Source organism: Ostrea edulis, chromosome 9 (genome assembly GCF_947568905.1).
Source record: "Ostrea edulis chromosome 9, xbOstEdul1.1, whole genome shotgun sequence".
Lineage (NCBI taxonomy): Eukaryota > Metazoa > Mollusca > Bivalvia > Ostreida > Ostreidae > Ostrea > Ostrea edulis.
In genome coordinates, this window is record NC_079172.1 from 39161905 (window position 1) to 39189597 (window position 27693).

Below are 27693 nucleotides of genomic sequence, written 5' to 3' on the forward strand. Positions count from 1 at the left end.
ATAAAATCTATATGTATATATCAAATCTAAATATTTCAAAAATACTATAAAGGTTCTAAACGTGGTTTTAAAAACAACATGTATATGATTCTCAAAATGCAATAGAAAACATCAGCCACCGGGGAGAATCTGATGTGTGGCGGCATTGACGGCTAAACTGATGAAGGGCAGCTCATCGGTCGTCCTCGGTATTGGAAGTCATCCTGGTAGGCTGTGTTGAAATACATCTCCTTGTTACCCTCCATCATGCGGTGTTCAGACGTTCTGCGGCACTGACTAGGACGCTCTGCCTGGGTACCTGAAATATATAGCATTCAATATTTCTGCCAATTCCGACCACAGAATATTGCAGTGCTCAGAACACTAGCGATTTGTAATCTACCATTAGGAGTCCATCGTTCATAGGGCGAAAGGGTGAAAGCTTTTCATATAAATAATAGAAAGAACTGCGAACGATAGTATTGTTTCGCCGCCTACCTTCTGGTGAATTTTTAAAAGTTATCATTTTCAAATATATATTTTTATGTCAATAAAGATATTTACACAGTGTTCAAAATTAGTTTAAAACTTGGTATAGATCACAGGTCTATGCCAAAACTAGATTACATAGACCTCATCGAATTGGCATAGGCCGCAACATTAAAAAACAAAACAAAACACAAATTTATAACATTTTCCTTTACTTCTAATGTACTTGGAAAGCATATTTTCTTTCCATAACAATATCTTCCTTTCTTCATAAAGTTTATCAGACGTGGACTGACCATGCTGGGTCCTTTGTGATAACTTTACTGCTTTAAATCTAGAAAATCGGCATAGACAATTTGGTCTATCTCAAATACAATTGGCATAGACCAGTGTCATTTGACATAGAATTGGTCTATCGGTCTATGGTTAATTTCGAACACTGTTGACATGAATATTCATTAAAAATGATTTAGTTGACAAAACAAAGAGAGATAACTCCATAATTTGGGTTAAAATCACGTAGTTTACTATAGGAATAATTCGAAAACGGGAAATATTTTTAAAACATCTTTATTCCCCGTGAAACAGAAATTCCTTTTTACCGATATCATAAAATGTCATTAAGCAAAGTACCAAAACCTTTGTTGTTTCACGGATAATATTATATATAATATTGTTTTACTCAATAATATCAAGTTATTTACAAATCAAATGGTTATTAATTGACATAAATAAGAAGTTTAAAATATGTGACGTTTTAAAGCCCGGTTTCAAGGAACATATTTTTCTACCCCCTTATCAAAAGGAGTTGAAATTAAGAGCAATTAATTAATAAACACTAGTATTAAAGTTAATAATCAATTACTAATGAATTTTACTTTGCATTTTAAATTTTTTAAAGCAAAATTGCAAAGCTTTTTAAAATATACAATTTGAAAATGTAGGCGGTAATCCAGAGTTATTGTGGGTAGTTCTTGCAGCAACATTTGGAAGTTGTGGTGTTCCGTTGGAGTCAATCACTACATGTACCTTGTTTGTACGTATTTAGAGCCAGGGTGCGAAAGTGAAACTAAAAACATGAAGGTGGAGTCCCTTGTCCCAGCAGCTTTCGTCGGATTTTCGTCGGGTTCGCGAAGTTCATGGAGCCAACGTAACACCACACTATAGGGTTATATTACTTAGCAACATAGTGACGTCATCAGTAGATCAGGGAATGCAAGCAGGTTGAAGGATGGGTGTCAAAGAGGAGGAGGGAAAGCGGGAAAAGGGTGTAAAGAAAAGGAGAGGAGGAGAGCGGAAGGGAAATGAGGAAGGAATTACATCACTGTAAAACAACACTCGCCTGAATCGTCTACCTCATACAAAGATGAGACGCATAGATGTATTAGACAGGTAGTGGCCCAACACACCAAGACCTCTGTAGTATAGAAGTATAAGTATATGCTTATTATTTTGACAAACTGTAATATTTCGTTGCTATATGCATGCCTAGTAAAGATTATAAAAAGTCACTTAAGGCGTTAATAATGCTTATAATTGATTCACAGTTTTTGTATTTGTATCGATTAGCTACGCTTTCGGTGTAAAAATTACACATTATCTTTGATTTCTGCGTAAACTCACATGCAATAGTCTTCTATTCTGTGTAAACTCGTATTAGCTTTATATTATGTGTAAATTCGCATCAGCTTTATATTACGTGAAAACTCCGTCATGCTTGTATTTGCCTGGTTGAGTGGAAGAATTCGATCTACGTTATGCGAGTATACAAAGATATTATTAAGCCAAATTTTACCACTGTTGTTGAGTTGACAAACTGTGCTTCTGTGTTTCTTATGGTGTCCGGATAGGGCCATTTGCAAAAGCGTGACTGCACGTTAGTCACAACACGCCGTCACGCCAACAAGCAAAGGCGTATTGCTTGCTGGCGTGACGGCGCGAAGTTGTGTTGCTTGTTGGCGTGAGAGCGCGAAGGCGCGTTGATTGTTGGCGTGAGAGCACTAAGGCGCGTTGCTTGTTGTCGTGAGAGCGCGAAGGCGCATTGCTTGTCTGCGCGAAGGCGCGTTGCTTGTTGGCGTGAGAGCGCGAAGGCGCGTTGATTGTTGGCGTGAGAGCACGAAGGCGCGTTGCTTGTCTGCGCGAAGGTGCGTTGTTTGTTGGCGTGACGGCGTGTTGTGACTAACGCGCAGTCACGCTTTTGCAAATGGCCCTATCCGGACACCATAGTTTCTTGAGGATATGTTAAGAATTTTAAAAAGCTTTTTAAGTTTATCTCTAATAAGCCCCGTTAAGGCTTGGATTTCTTGAAAAAATCTCGAACTTAGTTTGAGTTTTCTTTAATTTGAGCAGACTGAAGTCCACGTGTAGATCTGGTTCCAGCAGTTATGGTGTTAGCAAACGTAATTGTATTCAACATTTTGTGGCCTCTTCTGGGCACTAGGGGAGGGGGATAAGGGATGGTCAATACTTTGAAGAAACCTGGGTTTTTTTTTGTTTATTGGAGAATGCTTGTACATTAATCCTGATACACCCTAGCCTTGTAGTTATCGAGAATAAGATTAGTACAAGATATTTTCGCTATATGTTTATATGCGAACCTTTAAACCTCTGTTGTATTTGTATTAATCTTTGATTATATGTGCATTATATGTCTTATATGTATGTATACCTGGGGTATGGTGTAGACACTTGGTTTTATAATATATGAGGATGCTGGCACTTCATTGTGTCGACTAGCTTGTAACCATGTGTTTTGTGGATAGTTTCTAAAGATTTCTTTATACAACATCGCTCTTCAATCCCTATCTTGGAATCAGGGACATTGGTTTGAACAAACTAAAATTATCTATTTTGTATTCCTTATAGAAATTATGAGATTCACCACCGTTCGTTATTTTCATTTCTCCGCCGTAATTTGAAAGATGATGGCATTTACACCTAGAAAGGCCCCATTACATTTACATACAGTTTCCAGCTTATTTTCACAAACAAAAGAACACATACCTACGACGGCGTATTCGTTCCAATTTAACCTGGCAGAAAATAATAAAAATAAATCGTTTGTACGATTTATTAGCTCTTCTGAGCCGAAGGCTCAAAGAGCTAATCATATGGCCATATGTCTGGCGTGCGGTGTGCGGCAACTTTTTGGAAAAAGGGCTATATCTCAAGAACCCCTTGGCCAATTTTTGTCAAATTTGTCACAGGGTATTCTTGGCCCAAGGGCTTTCATTTGTACTAAAACTAGGGTTGTGACCCTTTAACAAGGGGAGATAATTAGGAAAATGCAAACAAAAGTAGTGGTTGCTAAAAAATCTTCTTCTCAAGAACCACTGGGCAAATTATCACCAAACTTATGCACAAGGATGAGGATAGGTTGTAGATAAAAAATTGTTCAAGACATCATCCTGGGGCAAAGGTTGTAGTCTCAAGGTTACTTCAAAGTTGACCTTAAATTTTGTTTTGATAAAACTTTGATATTTTGCTTAGTATAAGGACTAGGATCATCAAATTTTGTCAGTTGATGCATCTTAGAACCTAATGTCATGTTGTCTCAAAAGTACGTCATGGTGACCTACTTTTTGAATTTTGCAGGTAATTATTATTAAATGGATTTTGATGCATATGATCATCAAAAGATGTCAGTTGATAAAAATGGAACCTTAAACTGCGTCATGTGAAAAGTATGTCACCATGAACTACTTTCTGAATTTTATGGCTAATCATTTATGAATACATTTTAAGTTGTTATTTCAGATACCGAGAGGTTTAGAGTCATCAAATCTTGTAAGTTGATGCGTCTAAAGGATTCGAAACATATTTATATATAAAAGTAGGTCACAGTGACCTACTTTTTGAATTTTGCAGACATTCAAATTTCACATTTTCAATTTTAGATGCATATTTTGTACACTATGAAACCTAGGATCATCAAACTTTGTCAGTTGATGCATGTTGAGTCTTCAGAGTGTGTTGACTAAAAAGTAGGTCACCATGACCTATTTTTGGATTTTGACGGCTATATTTGAATATTTCAGATACTATTTGATTTACAATCATCAAACTTTGTCAGTTGATGGGTCTTGAGTCTTCAGAGTGTGTCGACCAAAAAGTAGGTCACTGTGATCTACTTTTGGAATTTAACGTTTATATCTGAATATTTCAGATACTATTTGACTTCAATTATCAAACTGTCAGTTGATGCATCTTGAGTCTTTGGAGTGTGTCGACCAAAAAGTAGGTCACTGTGGCCTTCTTTTGAAATTTGACGGCTATATTTGAATACTATTTGAATTGTCAGTTGATGCATCTTGAGTCGTCAGTGTGTCGACCAAAAGTAGGTCACCGTGACCTACTTTTGGACAGTTAAATTTAAATTTCCAGGTACTATTTGACTTAACATCATCAAACTTTGTTAATTGATGAATCTTGGTTAGTGAGAATTTTTGCTTGTTCTACAATGTATCAGAAGAGCAATTCTAGGCCCATGGGTCTCTTGTTAAATCGTAGAAACGATTTAAAAAGTCATTTCTATGATTTAGAAAATCGTAGAAACGATTTAAAAAGTCGTTTCTACGATTTATTTTTATTTTTTCTGCTAGGTTAAATTGGCACGAATACATGTACGCCGTCGTACATACCTATATACAATAGAAGATATAATTGACCTGTAACCGGATCGTGGCTACGTTTTCCTTTTCAACGTGTAGTCGGACAAAATAACTCGAGAAAAAACTCCCACAAGATTAACACCTGCACCTCTTCTACTTAGCGCAGTGTTTTTATATAATTTGCAGGAGAGGCATAACATATCATGCGTCAAAGAGGGGCATTCCGATCACGTTTTCCGGTCAAATGAGCTAAATAAAAGAGGAAAGAGAAAGGGCGGGAGAAGGGGGCGGAAAGAGGGATAGTGGATATGTATATCCATGAAACTTTGTATCGATATTACACCATTGCCACGTGACCAGTCTAAGTAAATCATAATTGGCGACGAATGAGTCAAAGTAAAGGTGGAATTTGACGTATATCCGATTCAAGAGATACTTCGGTATACAAAGATAACACTGTACCTTTAAATTGTGACTTCTGATATGACAAAGGTTACAATGTACCTTTAGAATGACATAGGTTACAATTTACCTTTAAAATGTGACTTCTGATATGACAAAGGTTACAATGTACCTTTAAAATATGAATTCTGATATGACAAAGGTTACATGTACCTTTAAAATGATATATGTGACAATGTACCTATAAAATGTAACTTCTGAGATGACAAATATTACACTTTACCTTTAAAATGTGACTTCTGGGTTGACTGAGTATTCATTGGAACTTCTGATGGTATGTAGATTTGCTTCATTTGGCAGGATTTGGAAGGAAGAGCACCCTCCCATGCCAGATAGTGTCCTTTGTACGTGCTGCAGGACTGTTGTTCTCCATTCGCTCCCTTTTGTTTAATGATGTCATTTCCGGCGCTGGGTTTGATTAACATCACCCTTTCCACAATGTATTGGGGATTTTCAAAATCAGACTATAGCAAATACAGGAAAAATATAGGTCAATAAATTTTATATAGTTGACTTGTACTAGATGTATGGTGTCAATTATGACGGAATTTGAAGGCAACATTACTTATGTGAGGCCCCGAGGTGCGAGTTACATGAAATTTACTGCCTGATGCAAATGATTCTAACGTTCTCTTTGATTGTTTTGTGTGTGTGTGTGTGTGTGTGTGTGTGTGTGTGTGTGTGTGTGTGTGTGTGTGTGTGTGTTTTCCCCCCGCTGTTGTTGTTTTGTTTATGTCTACTCCGCATGTCTATTCATATAAAACCAAAATACAATTGAATATCAAGAAGCATAAGAAATGAGCATCACAACATTTCAAAATCAATTAAAGTTATTACCTGTGAGGGTATACATATACAATTGCATTATTATACTTTCATGTAAAATACTCGAATCTGATTGGTCGAAAGCAATAATTTAGAAAAGAAAAAAAACAAGCCTTCCAGGGTGCTAATATCTAGTAACGGGAAACAATACTTGACCATGGACGAACACCGCGGCGGTTCCGAAAAACAATTGTAAACCTCGGCTGCGGGGAAAATTTTCAGGGTTACACTCAGCTACATGCACTATTTAAATATTGTACGTTGAATAGGAGTAAAAAGGGGGACAACTGATGCATGAAAATGTAATTTTCGCAAGAGTATCCGGATGTTTACTGAGGCATAAAAGTCCGTACAGTAAAAGCCCTTGACCAATCGGAACTCCTCAAATATATATTGTGAGTCCGCGATTATCACGCAGGCAAATAACACTAAAGAAGTAGTTCGTAGTTAAAAGTTTGAAGATATTGACATTAAGAGCATTAATATAAATGCATGGATTTTATTTCAAACATAAAATGATCACAAGATCATTAAAAAGTAGGGAGACTCTGTTCAAATTATAGTGTAAAGTAATGAACTTTCTGTTTACATTCTTATTTTGAACTGTTTACGTTTGACGTTATGTTTTTTCGTCATTCTATAGTGACATCACACAAATACGCGCCGAAGAAATCGCTATCCCATAATGCCTAACTGGAAGAGTTTGCTTTGTAAGCAAACGAACTCTGGCGGAAGTTTGAAATCTCGGATTTAAGAGAAGCTGTCAGTAACCATTGAGAATTGTCTTTAAAAAAGTGGAAAGTGCAAAAATCACAAATCTGAACGAAAATTTCACACTTTTGTGTATAGTGATAGTAAATGTTAAACAAGAGGCCCATGGGCCACATCGCTCACCTGAGTCACCTTGGTCCATATCAGAAGACTTTCGATATATATTTGCATGTAAAACCGTAGTCCCTATTATGGCCCCAACCTACCCCTGGAGGCCATGGTTTTTGCAAACTTGAATCTACACTATGTCAGAAAGCTTTCGTGTAAATGTGAATTTCTTTGGCCCAATGGTTCTTGAGAAGAAGATTTTTAAAGATTTTCCCTATATATTTGTATGTAAAACTTTGATCCCCTGTTGTGGCCCCATCCTACACCAGGGGGCCATGATTTGAACAAACTTAACTCTGCACTATGTTAGGAAGCTTTCATGTAAATATCAGCTTTTCTGGCTCAGTGGTTCTTGGGAAGAAGATTTTTAAAGTTTGTCCCTATATATTTGTATGTAAAACTTCTATCCCCTATTGTGGCCCCATCTAACCCTCGGGGGCCAGGATTTTAACAAACTTGAATCTGCATATGTCAGAAAGCTTTCATGTAAATATAAGATTTTCTGGTTCTTGAGAAGAATATTTTTTAATGACCCTACTCTATTTTTACCTTTTCTTTATTATCTCCCCTTGGAAGGTGGCCTGACCCTTTATTTTAACAATTTAGAATTCGTTTTACCTCAGGATGCTTTGTGCCAACTTAAGTTGAAATTGGCCCTGTGGTCAAAAGTGTTAAAAGTTTACAGACGGACGGAAGCCGGACTACGGGTGATCAGAAAAGCTCACTTGGGCTTTTAGCTCAGGTGAGCTAAAAAGTGAAAATTACTTGAACCATGCATCGTGTTTCCATGGCAACGGACCGTACCCACAATTAAATCATTAAATGTTGAGTTTTTAATTTTTTCACAAATATTTCTTCTAATAATTAAAAACAATTTCCCAACAATGTACAGTGAATGGAAATTCAAGAAAACACTTAGATTATTGTACTTGAGATTAAAAAAATGTGTATTTTCTTGCTTATTCTTAAAGATAAGTCATAAATTAAGGTAAAAAAGAACATTTATGACTTCTTTTCAGACACTATTTTCTCTGAAACGCAACAGAGCTGACATTAATTCTAAATGCCATTTTTAAGACAGCTATTTATACTACCAACATAGTAAATAAAAACAGTTAAACAATTTACTTTTTTTTTGTAACACCCCTCAAAACTCTACACTAGTGCCTACTATTTTACACAATTATTATCCCCCATGATGCGAACTCTCTAGAATTAAAGGAAGAAATGAATGAATATCACTTAACAGACATCATAAAAATTCTGGATGGTCATTAAGGAATTCATTTAACAGGAAACTTGAAAGGTGATGTGCCTATTTTTCTGTAAATTAAATTTTATATGTTAGTTAAAAGTGAAGTTAGAATCCATTTGATCATTCCAAAGTCATACAAACTGTCTCAATGACAGATAGTAAATTAATAGTAAACACCGGTAAATAAGATTCGAAGTATATCTATTGTAGAACACTTGTTTCTCTTTAAAAAAAAAAAACAACAAAGATCCGCCTAACAGAAATATCTAAATCATTTTCTACACCCAACCAGTACATGTATCAATGCTGACGTCACACTTTCACCATCAAAAATATTCTAAATGTATTCTTGGTGTACATAAGAAAAGTACAAATTTTGCTGTACTATCAGAATTGGGGAGATTCCCTCTACTTCATGATATTTTGAAATCGATCATTTGTTATTGGTACAGGCTTGAAAACCAAAATGAATTTAAACTACTTAAGGATGCTTATCTATGTAGTAAATCTTTACATTTCAACAACAAACTGTTATGGTACTCAATAGTAGAAAAAGCTTTAGAATATGTTAAAATTGGATATCCGTTAAGAGATTTTAGTCAGTATAGATTTAAGAAAATTGTAAAGAAATTACTCTGTGATAAATACACTGAAACCTGGTACAATAACCGAAATAGATTAATTGATGGAAAACTCTGCACTTATTTTAAACTTAAAGAGCACTTTGGTTTTGAGAACTATCTTAATAAAATTAAAAATTTTGATATTAGAAGATCTATTTGTAAGTTACGGATATCAGCTCATAAATTAATGATTGAAGTTGGTAGATATTCTGGTATTACTAGGAATGAACGAATATGTAACAAATGCAACTCCGGTTTATTAGGTGATGAGATTCATTTTTTGATTAAATGTGAAAAGTTTGTTGATGAAAGAAAATCTTTTTGTGGTGCTATAGAAAAGACAGTTAATTTTTTTTTTACCAAACTCAATGATGAACAAAAATTCATTTACATACTATGTTATGAAGAGCCATCTATTCTAAATATAACTGGAAAATTTATTTTGAACAATATATGACACTATTTGTATATAACTGTGTGTTATGTAATCCCTTCTTTCTTTACTTGTATATGTACATTATTTGTATGTTTTTTCATGCTGCCCCTTGAGGGCCCTTGATTGGAAAATAAAATATGTTCTTTCACCTCATATTGTGTCATACTCAACATGCATTGTGACGCACTTTTTGTGTATTCAAAGTATTTCATTTTCACTGAAATAATTTATTTTCTATCAAATGGTCAATGTAATTTCTATTTTAATGCAATTCGTATTTCAAAATATTGTATATGTAACGATGTGGATTGTTGTTCTGATGAGAAGGGAGAAGGGGGGTGTTTTGTTGGTAGATCCTTTAACAAACATCCCATTCCTATATCATTAGGCTACTGGTATAGCACACACGTTTTCCAATTGCAAATTCTGTAATTCATATATTTTAGACCACATCCATATTTAAAATACGATGGCATCCATTATAGTGAATTTGCAGTCTGATTAAAATCAGACCCCATACTCATTATCATATCATTGGGAACGATATGATAATGAGTATGGAGTCTGATTTTAATCAGACTGAGTGAATTTGATACATTACCACTATGACGTCACAGCCTACTGCACTACGTTACGACAAACTTCCCATCGACGCCTCATCACCAAGATAAATAACAAAGCTGCGGAACATGAGAAAACCGGTTTCTTCGAATAGTATTTTATATTCTTATAAAAATGGAGAGCATAGATAATATTCTTGTTTATAATCCAAGTTTTCCATTGTGTGTCATTTAACATATTCTTGACTGTACTGTCAAAATGGTGATGTCTATCAAACATTGTACACATTCTCTCTGTTGATTTGCAAGTTGTTTTTTTTTTAATAGAAATAGATATTTGGATGGACGTGGAATGAAAACTTGGAATGATCTAATTAACCCATTACCATTAAAAAAAAATATGCATGTAAATATCTCAATGTAGATTTCTAGATCTACAATATTCATGCAAGTATAACTGAAGTTGAACATTTAATGGAGATCATAGATGGTATTTGAGCTGCAATGTAAATTATTGATAATGCTTAACTGTTTTTCATAAGTAAATCATAAATAATAGTAAAATAAAAGATGCAAAAGCAAGCAAGCAGATGAAACATTTTATTGAACCGGTCAACGCAGCATATATGATATAGTTATTCAGTTTCAACCGAACAACAAACATCGTCAATTCCGTAACAAAACAATTATTCAAAACTCGGAAAACGTTTCGTAATTAACCCAGCTGTGTATGAACAGTAAGCATCGATGACAGCCGATCCTGCAATTCGATGGTTAGACGATGTGGTGTTTCTTTACTTCAAATACAGCGAAAGCATCTAGCGCTAACAAATAAGTTATAATTACTGTTTCTTCCGCGTTTTTACCCACTGAAATTATGTGAACATAACCTTCTCTGAAGTATGTCAAACCCTTTGACGGACTTTTCTGTGAAAATTCACAAGTAGACGAGGCGATTGAAAAGGTATCCTGTATAAGATCTAAATCGTCCGCCATATTGTTTACATAAGTTGACGGAGTCTGAAAACATGTAGTCTCGTTCAATCAGACACTCGGCTGTCTCCGTAAATCTCCGACGAGCAGAGAGTCTGGTAAAGACACGCGATAATAACTGTTACCGCTAGGGAGCGCTAATTTACAATGTAGTTTCCATTGGATTCTCTCCGACATAAACAGTCAATTCCGAAATTTGATGCTAATTAGTTGATCCTTCATTAGTGATACTAAAAGGAAAATCATTACTACATGTACAATAAAAAAAAATTACGCTCTTTGTCAGCTGGAAATTGTACTTTCACTTTTGCCTCCTAAAGTAATTTTGATAAAACGGTTTTTACCATTTCCCGTCAGTAGAACAGCAAATAAATCCTTTCCTTTTACAAAAGTTTTTATAAACACTCTAGTTGTAAATCTTTAAGCTAAAACGGTAAATTCAATCTATTACAAATTTCTTCGGTAGTCGTTATTTTGAAGGTGTGTTGAATCAACCAATCAAATTAAATACCGAAATTTTGGTAAGCCTCGTTCTGACATTACAAACGTTATCGCGTATCTTTACCAGACTCTCTGCTCTTGGGATATTTACGGAAAAAGCAGAGCGTCTGGTTGCACGAGACTAGAAAACATGTGACGGGGCGTGGAAGCGTGAATCAGAACTCCTCGAATGTCTCGCGCGCTCGACATAGATTATGAACTATGACGTCATAGTATCACTACCAATCATAACTACTCGGCTATTTCCGTAACCGCAAATGAACCTCAGAGTTGGTTGCTACGTACACATAAACGTAACTATGACGTCACAGTCGTGCGTTACACTTTCTAACGTCAGTTTTCAAATGCATCTAAGATATTAAACACATCTGAGGTATTGTACCACTATCAATTCCCACTTACATGTTTATGTATTAGAGTGAATAAGTCGTTAATGATACCATAACTGAATCTGTGGTGAAAATATAAATAACACATTATTCAGGGATTCGGTTCTGGCCTTTTAACCTAATCCACGGGCGCGCTTCCGGCGAAGAAATGCATCGGTTTGATGCAATTCTTGCGCCGATCCACGTTCGAGTCTTCTTACCGGTTACGGAAAAGGACGAGCGCGTGATCCGATTGCATCACTACGTTACATACGTCATAAATTACAATCCATCAGATTCTCTCATGGATGCCATCCGTTACATCCAAGATCTCAATCGTAACTACTCGGCTATTTCCGTAACCGCAAATGAACCTCGTATGTGGATCGACGCCATCAGAGTGTGTTGCCATATGTACACAAATGCAACTATGACGTCACAGTCGTACGTTACAATATGAAACGTGAGCTTTCAAATGCATCTGAGATATCATACATAGCTATGACATTCTACCACTATCATTTTCCACTTATATGTTTATGTATTAGAATGAAAAAGACGTTAATGATACTTGATGCAATTCTTGTGCTGATCCACGTTCGAGTCTTCTTACTGGTTAGGGAAAAAGACGAGAGCGTGATCCTATTGCCAAGATATATGCCGAATGCACGAGCCATTCGAAAGGTTCCGATTGGGCCTCATCTAAGTATCAGTTTGTGAGCAAACGAACTTTGACGGCAGTTTGTACGTTACGTACGTCATAGCTAACAATGCATCAAATCCGCTCATGGATGCCATCGTATTGCATCCGAGATCTATGTCAAGAGCCCGAGACATTCGAGGAGTTCCGATTGAGGGGATTACTTAACCTCAATGTGACGTCACATATGTTCCCAAATTTAAAAAAGGCGTAATTACCTCGCCTCCTGTCAAAAACGTAAACGAATGTGCACTTCTCTAGTAAGGAATCGGGAAAATATCCGTCATCTGTCTGTGCGTGAAACCAGACCTCACAAGCGTGGTCTGATTTCCGCACAAATACCTCGAACGAGCATACGGTTTATATTCAATCAATGACCCATAATCATTATTCTTAGACCACGCCCTCAATATCTAAATTCTTATCTGTCTTAAGTGTTCTGAATCTGCCAATCACTTCCTTTAAAAGGAATTCATAGGATGTCGACAGAGAGTAAACTTAGACCGACTGTCGTATGCGAAAATGAATATTGACCAATAGTCATTCATTTCACCAAGAATAATTCATGAAGATGTACAGTACATGTATATGTATATCAATAGCTATTTTTCACAATGAAATGTTAAAACATTGTGTCTCGGAGTTCTAATTTTTTGTACCTTACAATTTTATGAAGGTATGGTTTTATACAGAGTTCACATAGGAACAGCTGCTATGATTGCCAGCAATACATGTTTCGTTTATTTACCGTGTACGTGCTGCTGTACGGCATTCCGCCATGGTGGGGTCGCTTGTACACTGGCTTGACGGCCCAAGGGGGGGTCTCCAAGGGAAATACCGGCCACGATTTGTAAGCTAAGCTCTGAGTAGTTCTGCCATCGAAAGGACCCAGATCATAGGGTTTTTCTGAAGAGGGTGGTTTACATAACGGCTGACGAGGTGCATAGGGGAATTTAACGTAGTCCGCCGTAAAAGTGGTCACGCCATTAAATGGAGCAAACCGAATGTTTTTGCTAGGCTTGGCGCTTTGTGTGGAAACCGCTTTATTTTTCCCTGTAAAAGAAAACGTAAAGTATGAACTACAGTCCGTAATCACAGCAATGATTAAATCATTTTATTGATATCATTATATCAGTTTCTAATCATTGTAAACGTATGTAAAAAGAATGGTAATAAACTATGATGCTAAATTCAAATATATTTTGGGTGTAAACTTGTGTACTTTGTAGATGAAGTTTATACAGTGGCTCCGTGAAATCTAAATGATTTGCATTACACATTATAAAAAGTTGCCGATGTACTTACCAACAACTGGTTCGGTGATCTTGACTTTACAAGATGGCGTTTGTTCAACTTCCGGTGCAGAAATAACGCCCACTTTCAATGACTCCTTGGCTGACTCAGCATCACAAGTTCCACCTGGCGTCTGCTGTAAAATTCAGTCGAATATTGTTGAACAATAGAAATGTGTTATTTTCCTAACATTTGTAGAGAATCATGTAGTTTATCTAAATGTACAATCAATTTTACAGCTATTTGTACTCAGACTTGGACCGCATTCGGGCAAACTTCGGCAGATTCCAATACCCTACTTCTAACCTCGAAAGTATGTCGTGTATTGTTATGTAGCTACGCTTAACCCTTGTAATGCGGTCGTCTATATACTCTCTTGGAAAAGACTGCCGCTTTAAGAAAGTAGTGACGAAATTGGCGTTTTTAATGAATTTATCGAGTTTGTTTTAGGAAACTGCCCTCTATTTCGAGAAAAAACAATTTTCAAAGATAAAAAAATTACAAACATTGAGAGCGTTATATCTTAAAATGGACTGCATTTCGCGGGAACTGTCAGTAGTTCTAGTTGATCAGTGACATGTTGTTATACGTCATTGTATACGTACTATGGCGGAAAACATCATACATCGGAGGTTAGATGGAATCGGCCGAGGTGATCCAAGTGACTCGAACCAGTCATGGTGGCTCAGTGGTTAGATCGTTTGCTTCGCGACTCGAGTTTGACCCAAGACTTTGAAAATAGGTCGTTCATCAAACGCTCGATATTAGGAGAGTTGTGGGTCTTTCCAAAAATAAGGGGTCCCATGTTGCGGCAGTCGACGGCATAATAAAGAAACATCATTGATGCGATAAGCATAGTTCAGGATTTGTGGCACCTCACCGACAACCGATGACGTTTCAACATAAGTCTCTACGGGACGTAAAAACATCAAGCCAACAAAAACAAACAAAATATCCAGAATACTCTTGAAATCACTGACTTGCTTTGAATATTTACCAAGAATACAATCCATACTGACACAGAAAGTTGGGTTGAAAATCATGCATGCTACATCCGAGATCCAAATACACCAGTCGGCCAGTCTCACTAACCGATCGTAGATCGTAAACGTACGATTACGTTAAAGATCATTTGACGCGCACGTATAAGAGCGTTTCACGAAACCTATCGTAGTCGTAACACTTACGATTGCGATTTACGTCTGACTTTTTAGAACTCTTTTCTCGGCCGCCAGGTCCTGTTCCTTTGAACAATCTACAGGCAGTTACAAGTCGTATTGGGCAGCAAAGTTTTAACATTACAATTCTAAATTAACGAACCAGTCATGTATTCCGTGGCTGTCACATGCTGACCGACAAGTATTACATATGACGTAGTACTCAACGGAACTACACTCACCGCCACGACATACCTACAGGAGAGATCCACACCGCGTCTGCAATACATGAAATTCTAAAGAGCTCAATATGTACATTGTACATGGAAGATGAAGATAACGAACAATGATCAATCTCATAACTCCTATAAGCAATACAAAATAGAGAGTTGGGCAAACACGGACCCTGGATATACCAGAGGTGGGATCAGGTACCTAGGAGGAGTAAGCATCCCCTGTCGACCGGTCACACCCGCCATGAGCCCTATATCTTGATCAGGTAAACGGAGTTATCCGTAGTCAAAATCAGTGTGCCAAGAACGGCCTAAAAATCAGTATGAAACGCATCAGACAGCATTTGACCCAATGATAGGTTGTATTGGCAAACTAGATCGTTATAACGACCATAGAATTTGCGAAATGCTGACTTTGAACGAGACTGTTGGAACCCCTGCACCATCAACTTGTTTGTCAGTAGCCTGCTTTGATTTAAAAACTGACCATACGCAGAACAGGTTCTTGGGTATCGAATCAGTTGAGAGATTTAAACACCATATGCAGGTGATAATGGAATATTGCTCCATAAATATGGAACGTTGGCGATGGAGAAGCTAAAATCATCCCGTTTGTCATAAAGTTCAGTTGTTAGTTTGCCGTTAATATCTACTTTCAATAAAATATCTAAGTATGAAGCAGAAATGGACGACTCTGTGATGTCCTTTATTTCGAGTTTACTGTGATATATCGAATCGACATATGAATGAAAATTATTACTGTTAATAGATAATACGTCGTCGATATATCCAAATGTCGAATTGAAGGTCACAGCGAGATTGTATCTTCTCATGTAGAAGTTTTTGAATAAATTCTGCTTCATAGGAATATAAAAACAGGTCAGCTAACAAAGACGCACAATTCGTGCTCATGGGAATTCCAACAGACACGTAGTAATGTACGTCACCAAACTGCCAGGAATTTATCTAAAAAGTCTTACCAGGTGTCTTCGAGAGGAATTTAGTTGTCTATTTGCACATGTTAGAGAAACGACAATTCTCGAAAGCAGAGACATTTTCCCTCCCTAGTCTTTTCTGATTACCCTTATACTCAGTATATGTACTACTTATGAATAGAATACATTTGTTTTCGAAAACATGTATAGTGTTGCTTATAGTTTTGTTGTTGTAGCAATTCAAACATATATGTCATAACTGCTATCAAATGTATTCTACATCAACAAAGCAGTGCAGTTTAGTTTGTGTTTTGATACATGCAGGAATATGATATAGACATCTATGAAATAACTGTTGTTTTTATCTCGCCTTGGTATCAGTGTTCGGGAGCTTTAGGGTCCTCGCCCCCGGGATCGACCCGTAACCACCAACTCAGACTGATACCAGGGCCGAAATCAAACCAACAGTGCTAGAATGACCCTCTGTCATTGGATAAAATGTGTCACGTGATTGTCGTTGTGTCGCCTGCGTTACACGCAGTGGCGACATATAGGGATCACTATCCGTCGTCTTGCGTCGTCCTGCGTCGTCGTCTGGCGTCGTCGTCGTCACAAAAAATTTCTGTCACAGTTTTCTCAAGAACCACATGGGGCAACTCCCTGATATTTGGCACAGAGCATCAGTGTGGCCAACTGTATTGTGTAAGACATTTTCGAATCTGTCGCTTATCAACTTCCTGTTTGCCGGGACTTAGAATTTTTTACAGCAAAAAAAATTTTTGCTGAAGATTTTATTTTATGATTAACTGAAGGACAGTATTTTTATGTACAAAAGGACAGTATTTGTAATTCCCATACTGAAGGACAGTATATGTGATTTCAGAACAGCACTAATTATGATTTTTCTTGAGAAACAGTAAATTGGATATATAAAAAGACAACAAGACTAAGCAGTAAACCCAACAGATAATTACTTATGGTTATTACCATTGTCTTGAAGAGCACAGTAACAGGTTGATACATATTTTCAAACATATGTTTTCATTCAGTCTACATTAATAAATGTCTTAATTTCAAACAGATTCTCCCACAAATTCCATTGCATAATAATGTCTCATCTTTCAATTTCAATTCAGTTATCGTTAAAGAATGTTTAGTAATTCTCAAAACCTTTAAAAGGAGTATTAAACTTACAAAAACCATTTGAATAATTTACTTTTTCAACATTATACGTGATATATTACATATGGAATGAACTAGCAGGCGACACATGTCTTCCGGGGAAGACTTAATACTGCGTTTAAAATTCTGACGGCATCATGGTGTCCGAACCATGCATTGCTGACTGTCAACAAATAAACTGATTATAAACTATCATTTTTTGGTCCTCGATAAGATAAAACGCTTACATGTTGTAGGTTACATGTAATTACTACAAACTTATTTAGTAATTATGACTTTATGAAACTTATTAAGTAATTATGACTTTATGAGCAGGATATTCTCTTGGAGATAATACTGATTCACATTGAACATAATTGTACAGTAGTGTATACTCACTTGTAATTCGACACGCGGAGCTTTCTTGGGTTTGACCGGGTGACAAAGTTTGGCGGCCTCCTTACAAAAGTTTTGATAGGACATATTATAGATTGTCTGATCGGAGAGTTTGACGGAACATGAGCGGTAGGTTTGTATCGGTTTGCAGTTCTGCACTTTGATGGCATTTTTATCCTGAAAAAAAAAAATGCATTGAGGGTTGACTCATTCTCTACAGTTATTCCATGAGCTGCTATGAATGAGCCAATCTCAGAATTGATAGTATACATTTATAGCTATTATCTTATTGTCATATACCTTAATTTTCTTCCTTTTGTAAACTCATCTAAACACTTTTTGTTTACTGTACATTAAGTAAGAAAAGATCCCCCAAATTCACCAATCATTGTTATTTTGCCGACCGCCTGTCAACAATCTCTCGAAGTGTTGCCTTCGGTTGATCTGCTAACTTATTGCCTTAATTTCTTGGACTATGTAAGTCACGTAATTCTTGACGTCAACAAGACTAAGAAATGATGATGTAAAAAAACCAAAATAATTTTGTTACATGTATACCCCTATAAAACAGTTCCTATATAACTCCTTACTAAAATATTCCAACATTTTGCTGTCCGGCGACTGCTGGACCGGGAACTGTTAAAATCGACTGTTAAAAAAAGACTGTTGATCGATGACGTCATATGGTGCTGACTCGAGTTATCTTTTCCTGTCGTTTGGATAAATAGAAATGGCGTATGCACATTTTGCGGAAGCAACGGACAACGAAATTAATTCTTCAAAGTAGAGACAGCAAGGACATGAAAAAGTTATTTGTTCATCATTTTCTCGAATCAATTGTATAGAATTAAGTTTACTTATTTTAATTTTATTCTTGTTAAAGTTATTAAATGCAAGTCACATGATTCTTGGTCTGCTAATTTGTTTGTGTAATGGCGAGGTTCACTTATTTGACTGATGATGAAATACAGAATTCATCAGATGAAAAGTAGAGCAGAAACACGAAAAATATAATTATCAATTAGGATATTAGGTATGTTTTCTTTTAAACTAGTGGAATCGGTGATAAATGTACGCAATCACACTGTCCCGTTCAAAGTCAACAAACCATGTGTATCTAGTAAAACAACCTAAGAAATGATGATGTATAACAAAACAGTTATTGACTGAGTCATCGGACAACAGCTGTTTTGTTTGACCCTCGAACGGACTACGGCTTCGGGCAACAGATCCGTTCTTGGGTCAAACAAAACAGCTGTTGTCCGATGACCCAGTCAATAACTGTATACTACTACTGTACAGTAGATAACCATTCAGTCTTAATCAGGAAGAAGAAAGAGTATAAAAAAATAGAACTTCGACTTAAGAGACAATACAAACGGCATGGGGGTGACATGATTGACTTATTGAGAAAACAAAATCCCAAACAATACTTTAGTAAACGTAAAACTCAAACAACCAATAGCATTTCACTGAACCAGTTTGTTGATCATTTTAAAGAATTGGGTAAAGCTAATGATGACAGTGTCACAAATGTTACTATAGATTCAGATGGGTATACGTCCTATGAAGAATTGGATATTGCTATAACGGAGAACGAAATAATTAAAGCCATAGGAAATTTGAAACGAAATACAAGCTGTGGTGAAGATTGTTTATTAAATGATTTTTTTAAGGATTGTAAAGACGTTATTATACCACTTCTACTAAAATTGTTTAATTCTATTTTTATGTCGGGTTACTTTCCTGAATCTTGGTCTAAAGGTTGTATAGTTCCAGTTTATAAAAAGGGGGACCAATGTGACACAAATAATTACAGGGGAATCACTATAGTAAGTTGTCTTGGGAAACTTTTTACATCAGTTTTAAATAAACGACTTCTGAATTGGGATAAAAAAAGTACAATATTATAACAGATGCACAATTTGGTTTCAGGGCAGGGAATTCAACAATCGATGCTATTTTTGCTCTTCAAACACTAATAAATAAAAAAAACTTTGAAAAAACGTGGAGGAAGACCATATTGTTGTTTCATAGATTATCGTAAAGCTTTTGATTTAATAGATAGATCTAGACTATGGTGCAAGGTGATAAGAAAAGGTATTGATGGAAAATTGTTGAAAATTATACAGTCTTTATATAAAAATGTAAAATCCTGTGTAAAGCACAATGGTTTGCTATCGGAATACTTTGAAAATAGGACCGGGCTTTTCCAGGGTGAGGTATTGTCACCTATATTGTACAGTTTATATGTGAATGATTGTGAAATGCATTTTATTAGAGAGCACTGTTCATTTGTTGAATTGAATATGTTAAACTTGTTTTTATTAATGTACGCTGATGATATGGTTCTGTTTGCTGAGAGTCCTGAGTCCCTACAACGTATGCTCGACACTTTACACGTTTATAACAATGAATCGAAATTAACTTTAAATGTCGATAAAACTAAAATAATGATCTTCAGAAACGGAGGTAAAATAAAGAGGTAATGAAACACTTTTCTACAATGGGAAGCTTGAGACGGTTGATAAATTTAATTATCTAGGAATGTTATTTAATTATAATGGAAAGTTTAACATTACACAAAAACATGTACAAAATGTAGCAGATCAAGGGAGGAAAGCGTTTTTTGCAATTAACAGTAAACTAAGGAAATACCAATTTAACATTAAAAGTAAGTGTTCTGTTTTTGACACATATGTAAACAGTGTTTTAAATTACGAATGTGAAGTTTGGGGTTTTCATAAAGCCAAAGATGTTGAAAAATTACATGCATTATTCTGTAAAAACGTTTTAGGGGTAAAGAAAAGTACGTGCAATAGCTTAGTGTATTATGAATTAGGAAGATTTCCCCTGCATATCATTAGAAAATCAAGAATCCTTAAATATTGGATAAAATTAAAGAATTCAGATAATTGTATTTTGCGATCGTGTTTAGAAGACAGAGAAAATTTAAATGATCCTTGGGTTAATGACATACGAACTGAATTAAATCACTTAGGTCTTGGATACATTTTTAATGAAAGTATTATTGATAAACCTACGCAAAAAATATTACAGCAAAGATTTTTTGATTTACATAAGCAAGAAATGTTTTCTGCAATTAGAAAGTCATCACGAGGGGAATACTATCAATATATAGCAGACAATTTTGGATTACAGTATTATTTATCTAAATCAATGAGTGAAATACATAGAAAAACTATAACTAGATTCAGACTATCCTCTCACAATCTTAATATAGAATCAGGTCGATACAAAAATGAACTTAGGAACAATAGAATATGTACATTGTGTGATTTAAAAGACGTAGATGATGAGTTTCACTTTATTTTGAAATGTCCAAAAATACCAAGAAATACGCAATTTATATACCAAAAAGTATTATTTTAGACGTCCAAGCGTTTGCAAATTAATTCAATTATCAAGTGTACAAAATGTTAAAGAATTGCGAAACTTAGGAAATTTTTTATTCCTAGCAGAGAAAATAAGAAAAGATAATTCATAATTACACTCCATTTCTTTTTCTCATTTAACACAATTTTTTCCCCTTCTATTTTTATTTTCATACAACTCTCACGCAATCACCTATATTACAAATATTATCTTTTATACTTATATGTATGTGTATGTTGATCTATAGCTCTGATTATGTGTATGTTGTTCACCTTATATTTCATTATGTATAAAATTGTATATCTGATGTGCCAGATGGCACAAACAAATAAACTGAACTGAACTGAACTTTGCTGAATTTTTAATTATAGATACTTAGATAAATTTATTGAATACTAATTAAAACTGGTTTTTTTTCCATGTATCCCAGGGGAGACAAGCAAATTTGTTATAGTATTATATACAACAGTTTCTATGTAACTGTACGAAAAAGAAGCCCGCCACTTTGACTGTTTCAGAGGCTTTTAAAAGGACTACTGACCGACATGAGGTTAAATTTACTGTCTTTTGAAGTGGATACTTTATGAACTACAGCATGAGGTCAACGACAGACCCTTTGGTGACCGACAAGAATTTGTTTCTAACCTTGTTATGTAACTATTTAATAACATTGCAAATGACATTGGTAAGATGGGTACTGAAAGATAGATACAACAGACATAGAATCCATGACTTTTCAGGAAATATTTTTGCTCATTAAAAAATGGGCGGTGGATTAAAGGGAGTGTGGGTTCAAACGTCAGGTGACTGTGTGAGGACGAGGTGAATTTCAAAACTTTCTTACAATTACCCCTCCCCCCAACCGTGACTAAAATTTAATACCAGAGACGGTGCTAGCGTAAACATATCAGTGATCACCTATAAAGATTTTCTTAATACTTTACAAAAACCAGTTTTATAAAACACTGAATAAATATCACGAAGAATTACTTTTTTCTGGAAAATGCTCGGTTATATATTTGATTTTTATGATTACGAAGGAGTTGCTTTGTTTTTTGCTACACAATTTCAAAAAGGTGTTGATAATATCATTGATACAGATCAAACAGGGTTCATGAAGGGGGAAATGTATTGCAGCAAATGTCATTTACATATATATTTTCTTTCCACTATGAACTCCACATTTAGCAGTTGCGTCTTCGAGTCTATAGACGCTAAAAATTGTGTTTGTCCATATTCTGTTGATACCTTGATTTTTATAATATTTTGGCAAAATCACCATTCACACATCAATTCGTCAGAATGTGAAGTCGATATTACAAGTTACCTCTATAAAACAGTTCCTATATAACTCCTTGCAAAAAAAATCCAACATTTCGACTGTTCTGACGACTGTTGGACTGGGAACTGTTAAAAAAGACTGTTGACCGATGACGTCATATGGCGCTAACTCGAGTGCCGTTTGGATAAAGAGAAATGGCGGATGCACATTTTGCGACAGCAACGGAAGATGAAATTCAATTAAGTATTCAAAGTAGGGACAGTAAGAACATAAAAAATTATTTGTTCATCATTTTCTAGAATCAATTGTATAAGATAAAGTTTACTTATTTTTATTTTATTCATGTTAAAGCTGTAATAAGCAAGTCACATGATTCTTGGTCTGCTGATTTGTTTACGTAATGGCGATGTTCACTGATTTACCTGATGATGATGAAATACAGAATTTAATTGATGAAAAGCAGAGCAGATACACGAAAAATATAATTATCAATCAGGATATTAGGTATGTTTTCTTTTAAACTAGTGGAATCGGTGATAAATGTACGCAATCACACTGTCCCGTTCAAAGTAAAAAAAACCACGTGCACCTAGTAAAAACAACCTAAAAAATGAAGGTGTATAACAAATTAGTTATTAACTGGGTCCTCGGACAACAGCTGTTTTGTTTGACCCTCGAACGGATCTGTTCCCCTCAGTCTACGGGCTTTGGGCAACAGATCCGTTCTCGTGTCAAACAAAACACCGGTCAATAGACAACGAGCGTGAGAGTTGGTTAAACAGTTAGATTGTTGTTTCTAAATCATATTAGTGTTATAGAGGAAAATAAATTAGGGTGTAAATAACAATTCATTCTGCAACCAGGAAACAGTTCGGGTGTTTAATGGTATGCAAAATCATAACCAAAACTAGCGAAACAGCTAAAAATAACTAATTACAATTTGTATAGTAGTTTAGGTAACGATAATTATAATTTATGTGATTGTTGAATTTAAGAATTGTAAAGGTTAGGTATTGTAACACTTATTGTATGGTTTCTTGAAAACAGTCAAATTGTCCCTCGGTAAGGGAGAAAATGTTGGCCTTGTACTGCAACTTCCCAGGTCTTCTCCCTGCTGAGGGACAACAATACTTCGGTTTCGAGATACATCCGAGTCATTTCCCTTTGGAGAACTCTCGCACACGGTAAGGCGCAAAACAATTTGTTTACATGAGGGATTGGGACAAATATTCATTGCTGCATAAGTGAATGTGCTCAGCGAGTTTCTCATACGCAGTTTCACCACCCGAATTCATTCGACTGATACACAAACTAAATAAATTATAAGTCACTTTTGATACATTTTTTCTTCTTCCTCACTGACTGTAGGTCCAATCTGTCCAGCATAGGTATTCTCAAAGTTCCACTAAATGCACGTCCTACACGAAAGAGCTCTTATCTTGAAACTGGCGTGTTAGACCGTTCCCCCAAGAAGCCATGCAATAAGTGTGTATTAGTGATTTTTTTTTTTTTTTGGCCAATTCCTGCGAGACCTTTGTACAGTCAAAACGTTTTATTTGATACGAACCTCGCGATAAACGTAATCAGTTTTGTAGGTTGTCGCCTTCGGTACGGATGATTTGCCGAAATCCATCTTGTTACATACGGGCCTTATACAGCTCCGTGGACTTTGGAAAGGAAATCTTCTATATACCTACAAATTAAATCATCATTTTCATAAACTAATCAAAAGTTACTTAACTTTACTGAAAATATTACCAAGACATTGAAAGGGAACGAAGGAGGGCTTTAAAAACTACAAATGGGATTGAAAATATTCTCACACAAGAATGACGGTAGTAAATATGTTTTCTGTACTTTTTTAGCTTAGGGTTATCTACCCTTACGTACTGATATATGTGCTTATACAATTATTGCTGTTTTTGAGGTCAATACGATGATTTAGACACCTGAGGAGTACAATATTCACCGAGCCCGAAGGGCGAGGTGAATATTGTACTTCGAAGGTGGCTAAATCATCGTATTGACCTAAAAAAAAACCCAGCAATAATTGTTTTATTATATGATTAAAAAACTCTTTAAGATTGTTAATCAATCTCTACCCAGAGTTGTCGTTCCTTGCTCTCACTTGCACCTCTGTTAACGTCTCAAAATAAGCAATGTAATTCCACATGTAAATCCACTTGTTTTTTTTTTACGGCTAATAAAACTAAGAACTATGTTATAAAATATCTGAAAAATGTAGGACAAGCAACTATTTGTATAATTTTTTCCATGACTATATATTCTTCTTGTACCTATCAAAAGGCCTGGTGAACTACCCAATATCTACGTTTCAACCCAAATCAATGCTTGTTGTGTCACAAAAAAACTTAACATCTGCTTAATATTTATTTATTTACGTATATTTTTGTAACTGAAGTCAAAACCATACTTTATTTGAGCATACGTGCCATTTTACAAAAATCTTGTAAAACCCTTGAGACGTTTACAGAGGTGTAAGTGAGAGCAAGGAACGACAACTCTGGGTAGAGATTGATTGTTAATGTGACGACCGGAAAACAAACCTGCTGAAATCTTAGCCGAACCCAGTGAGAAACGCGGAATTTCATTGGACGGCAAAAATAGGTATAATCGATCGCGTCAAATTGGAAGTTCCCGACCTATTTTTGGTCCTATGTGGAAAAAATAATTCCTTATGTTCACCCGGAAGGTCACGTGCAGGTAAACATTTCTACATTGTTGGATCTCAGCCAATTAGAGAGCTAGGAATTATTCAATCATATAATAAAACTGCTTATTGTAAGGTAATATCTGAATATAGGTTCTCCTGTGATGGTATAATTTTCTAGTTGATAAGAACATTTCAACATTATATATGTACGTGTACTTAAGAGATTTGACAGCAGGATAGTTTAAGATTAACTTCTGGTTTTTTGTTATTTTTTATCTATTCATTTATCATATCAAGAACTGTTTACTGATGTAGATACATCGCCAGCAGTAGGCGAAGAACACCCCCCCCCCTTAATTTTCTTTTAGCAAAACATGACGTCACAATACACTATTTGTAAACATCAACTGCGTTAATTAAAGAACTATCAGCACGATAACTCTGGATTCCCCAGCAACTCGTATATTTTAAAAGTTTTGTGATTTTTGCAAGTGATAAAATACAAAGTAGAAATTGGTTATTAACTTTGATATCAGTGTAAATTAATTTATTGCTCTTAATTTCGACTCCTTTTGATTAGGTGGTAGAAAAATGTATATGTTCCTTGAAACCGTGCTTTAAAACGTTACATATTTTAAAAACATTATTTATGTCAATTAATAACCATTTAATATGTCAAATTACTGTATATTATTGAGTAAAAATGGTTAATCTTCATTTCCCACACTTTAACCTCATTTGTAATTGACCATAGAGTGAAAATTTCGTTGTATATTGGTATGTAAACATATCCCCCCCCCCCCTTACCGTGAAACAACAAAAGTTTTGGTATGAATTTGCTAAATGACAATTTAAAATACCTGCAAAAAGAAAATTTTTGTTTCATGAGGGTGGGGGTTTAAACTTTTTCAGTTTCAGATGAGAGATACTGAAATAACATTAATTTATAGCGTCACGGCATCTTTTTCCTGGTGGTTAGGAAATGGAGAAACAAATAAAAAAAATTCCCGAACATAGGATAAGTTTTATATTGAAATAAGGTGCAATGTAAATTCAGTTACTTGTTTTGTTCCAACTAACATTTTTACCTTTTCGCATACAGTGAAAAGAATGTTTTCTTTAGCATATAGAGCATGTCCTAACTTAAAATCCATCTTAAGACATGTCTCAGTCCTAAGACACCTTCGAAAACCAGAGCCCTGCATTAGTTATAGTATCATTTCCCCCGGTCCTTTGATTATTTGTATCTTGCGTAAATTCTGTTTCATTGTTCCTCTCAGTAACATGCAGTCTGATTATGTGTCTATCATCATGTGTGTCCCCTAAAGTAAATATAGGCACGCACCACTACAATCATCTATTAATTGTAGAGGACTCTGACTGCAAACATTGACAAAAGTCAATAGAGGGAAGCAACTTGATTAAGAGTTAAACCCATTGTATTGTATTGTATTGTTTATTGTATTACATGTAGTATGTGATCGCAGTGGTACCTTCCTTTGATTTAAAATGTAAATATATGCAATTTAATTTTTAACATAGATTCATAGAAGGGGGGGGGGGCTCCCTATTCTTTTTACAATGTATATTGTATGTTACATTAAGATTGACCAAGCAAGGGGAAATTAGAATGATACTGATTAGAAAATTTAAAATCACATGAGTGACCGCGACATGAACCTTATTTTCTGTGTTCTAGTGATTGTCTTATAAAAATACAAACACGTGATTTTTAATTGGATTTTCTACTAATTCAAGTTTCTGCAAAGGCCGGCTTTCAGGTTTTAAAGATTAATATTCTTATTTCTTTAAAATTGAATATAACTCTACTGTTTTCGATCAAGTACATCAAACTGTCGATCCACAGTACCCTCTTAGTAATGACTTAACCATAGATACATGTACTTGTATACTCCCTTCCCCTCCCCTTTTGGGGCTTTTGACTGCATTACTATTATTTTTAATCTGTAAAGACTCATAACAAGTCATTGATCATTAGGCCAGGGGATCTTTCTTTTCTGACGAGTACAACATGATGACGTGATCTGTGAACTTACCGCCTGATACTCCGACATGTCGTCTGTCTTCCTCGTACGGCGCAGATGTTTCTCAGCCCATGTATTCGCGGTGTCGCACTTGGGAACATCGGGCCCAGGTTTAACAATGCTGCAGGTAAAGATTAAATTTGAAGAAAATATGTTGCGATTTTTTTCTCTCTATGTAGGACATTTATTTTTGCCAACGAATCTGCTTTAAAAAAATAAACAAAGCAAATTGATACATGCAAGGATATTTTGTAAACAAATCACAGAAAATAGAATAACGACAACTTACGGGTTCTTTCCAGACTGAACCAGTTCAACAAGAGACGCTGTCATATTCGCTAAAAAATTAAAACGCTTGCGAAAAATCTGAAAACAAAATTTACGCGTTTCGCCCTCTAGTCAGCCATTAATGTTGTTACCTTATATAACCAAGACAACTTA

General features: G+C 35.5%; 1 protein-coding gene across 1 annotated transcript; it reads right to left on the minus strand.

Moving 5' to 3' along the window:
* LOC125660365 (uncharacterized) lies at positions 1–27669 on the minus strand. The gene is made up of 8 exons (XM_056149170.1): positions 27542–27669; positions 27265–27373; positions 24101–24226; positions 17859–18032; positions 13986–14109; positions 13429–13733; positions 5764–6004; positions 1–298 (listed from the first exon to the last, which is right to left on the minus strand). Exons 1-8 carry the CDS (start codon positions 27583–27585, stop codon positions 153–155), a joined length of 1269 nt encoding a protein of 422 aa, XP_056005145.1. The 5' UTR covers positions 27586–27669; the 3' UTR covers positions 1–152.
* Between the last annotated feature and the right edge of the window lie 24 nt (positions 27670–27693).

Coding starts and splice junctions, on each gene's coding strand:
- LOC125660365 (XM_056149170.1), bottom strand. CDS start 27,585: ATGACAGCGTCTCTTGTTGAACTGGTTCAGTCTGGAAAGAACCC. Junction 18,033..24,100: donor CTGATTACGTTTATCGCGAG/GTTCGTATCAAA, acceptor TTTTTTTTTCAG/GATAAAAATGCCATCAAAGT. Junction 6,005..13,428: donor CGTACAGCAGCACGTACACG/GTAAATAAACGA, acceptor TATTTGCTATAG/TCTGATTTTGAAAATCCCCA.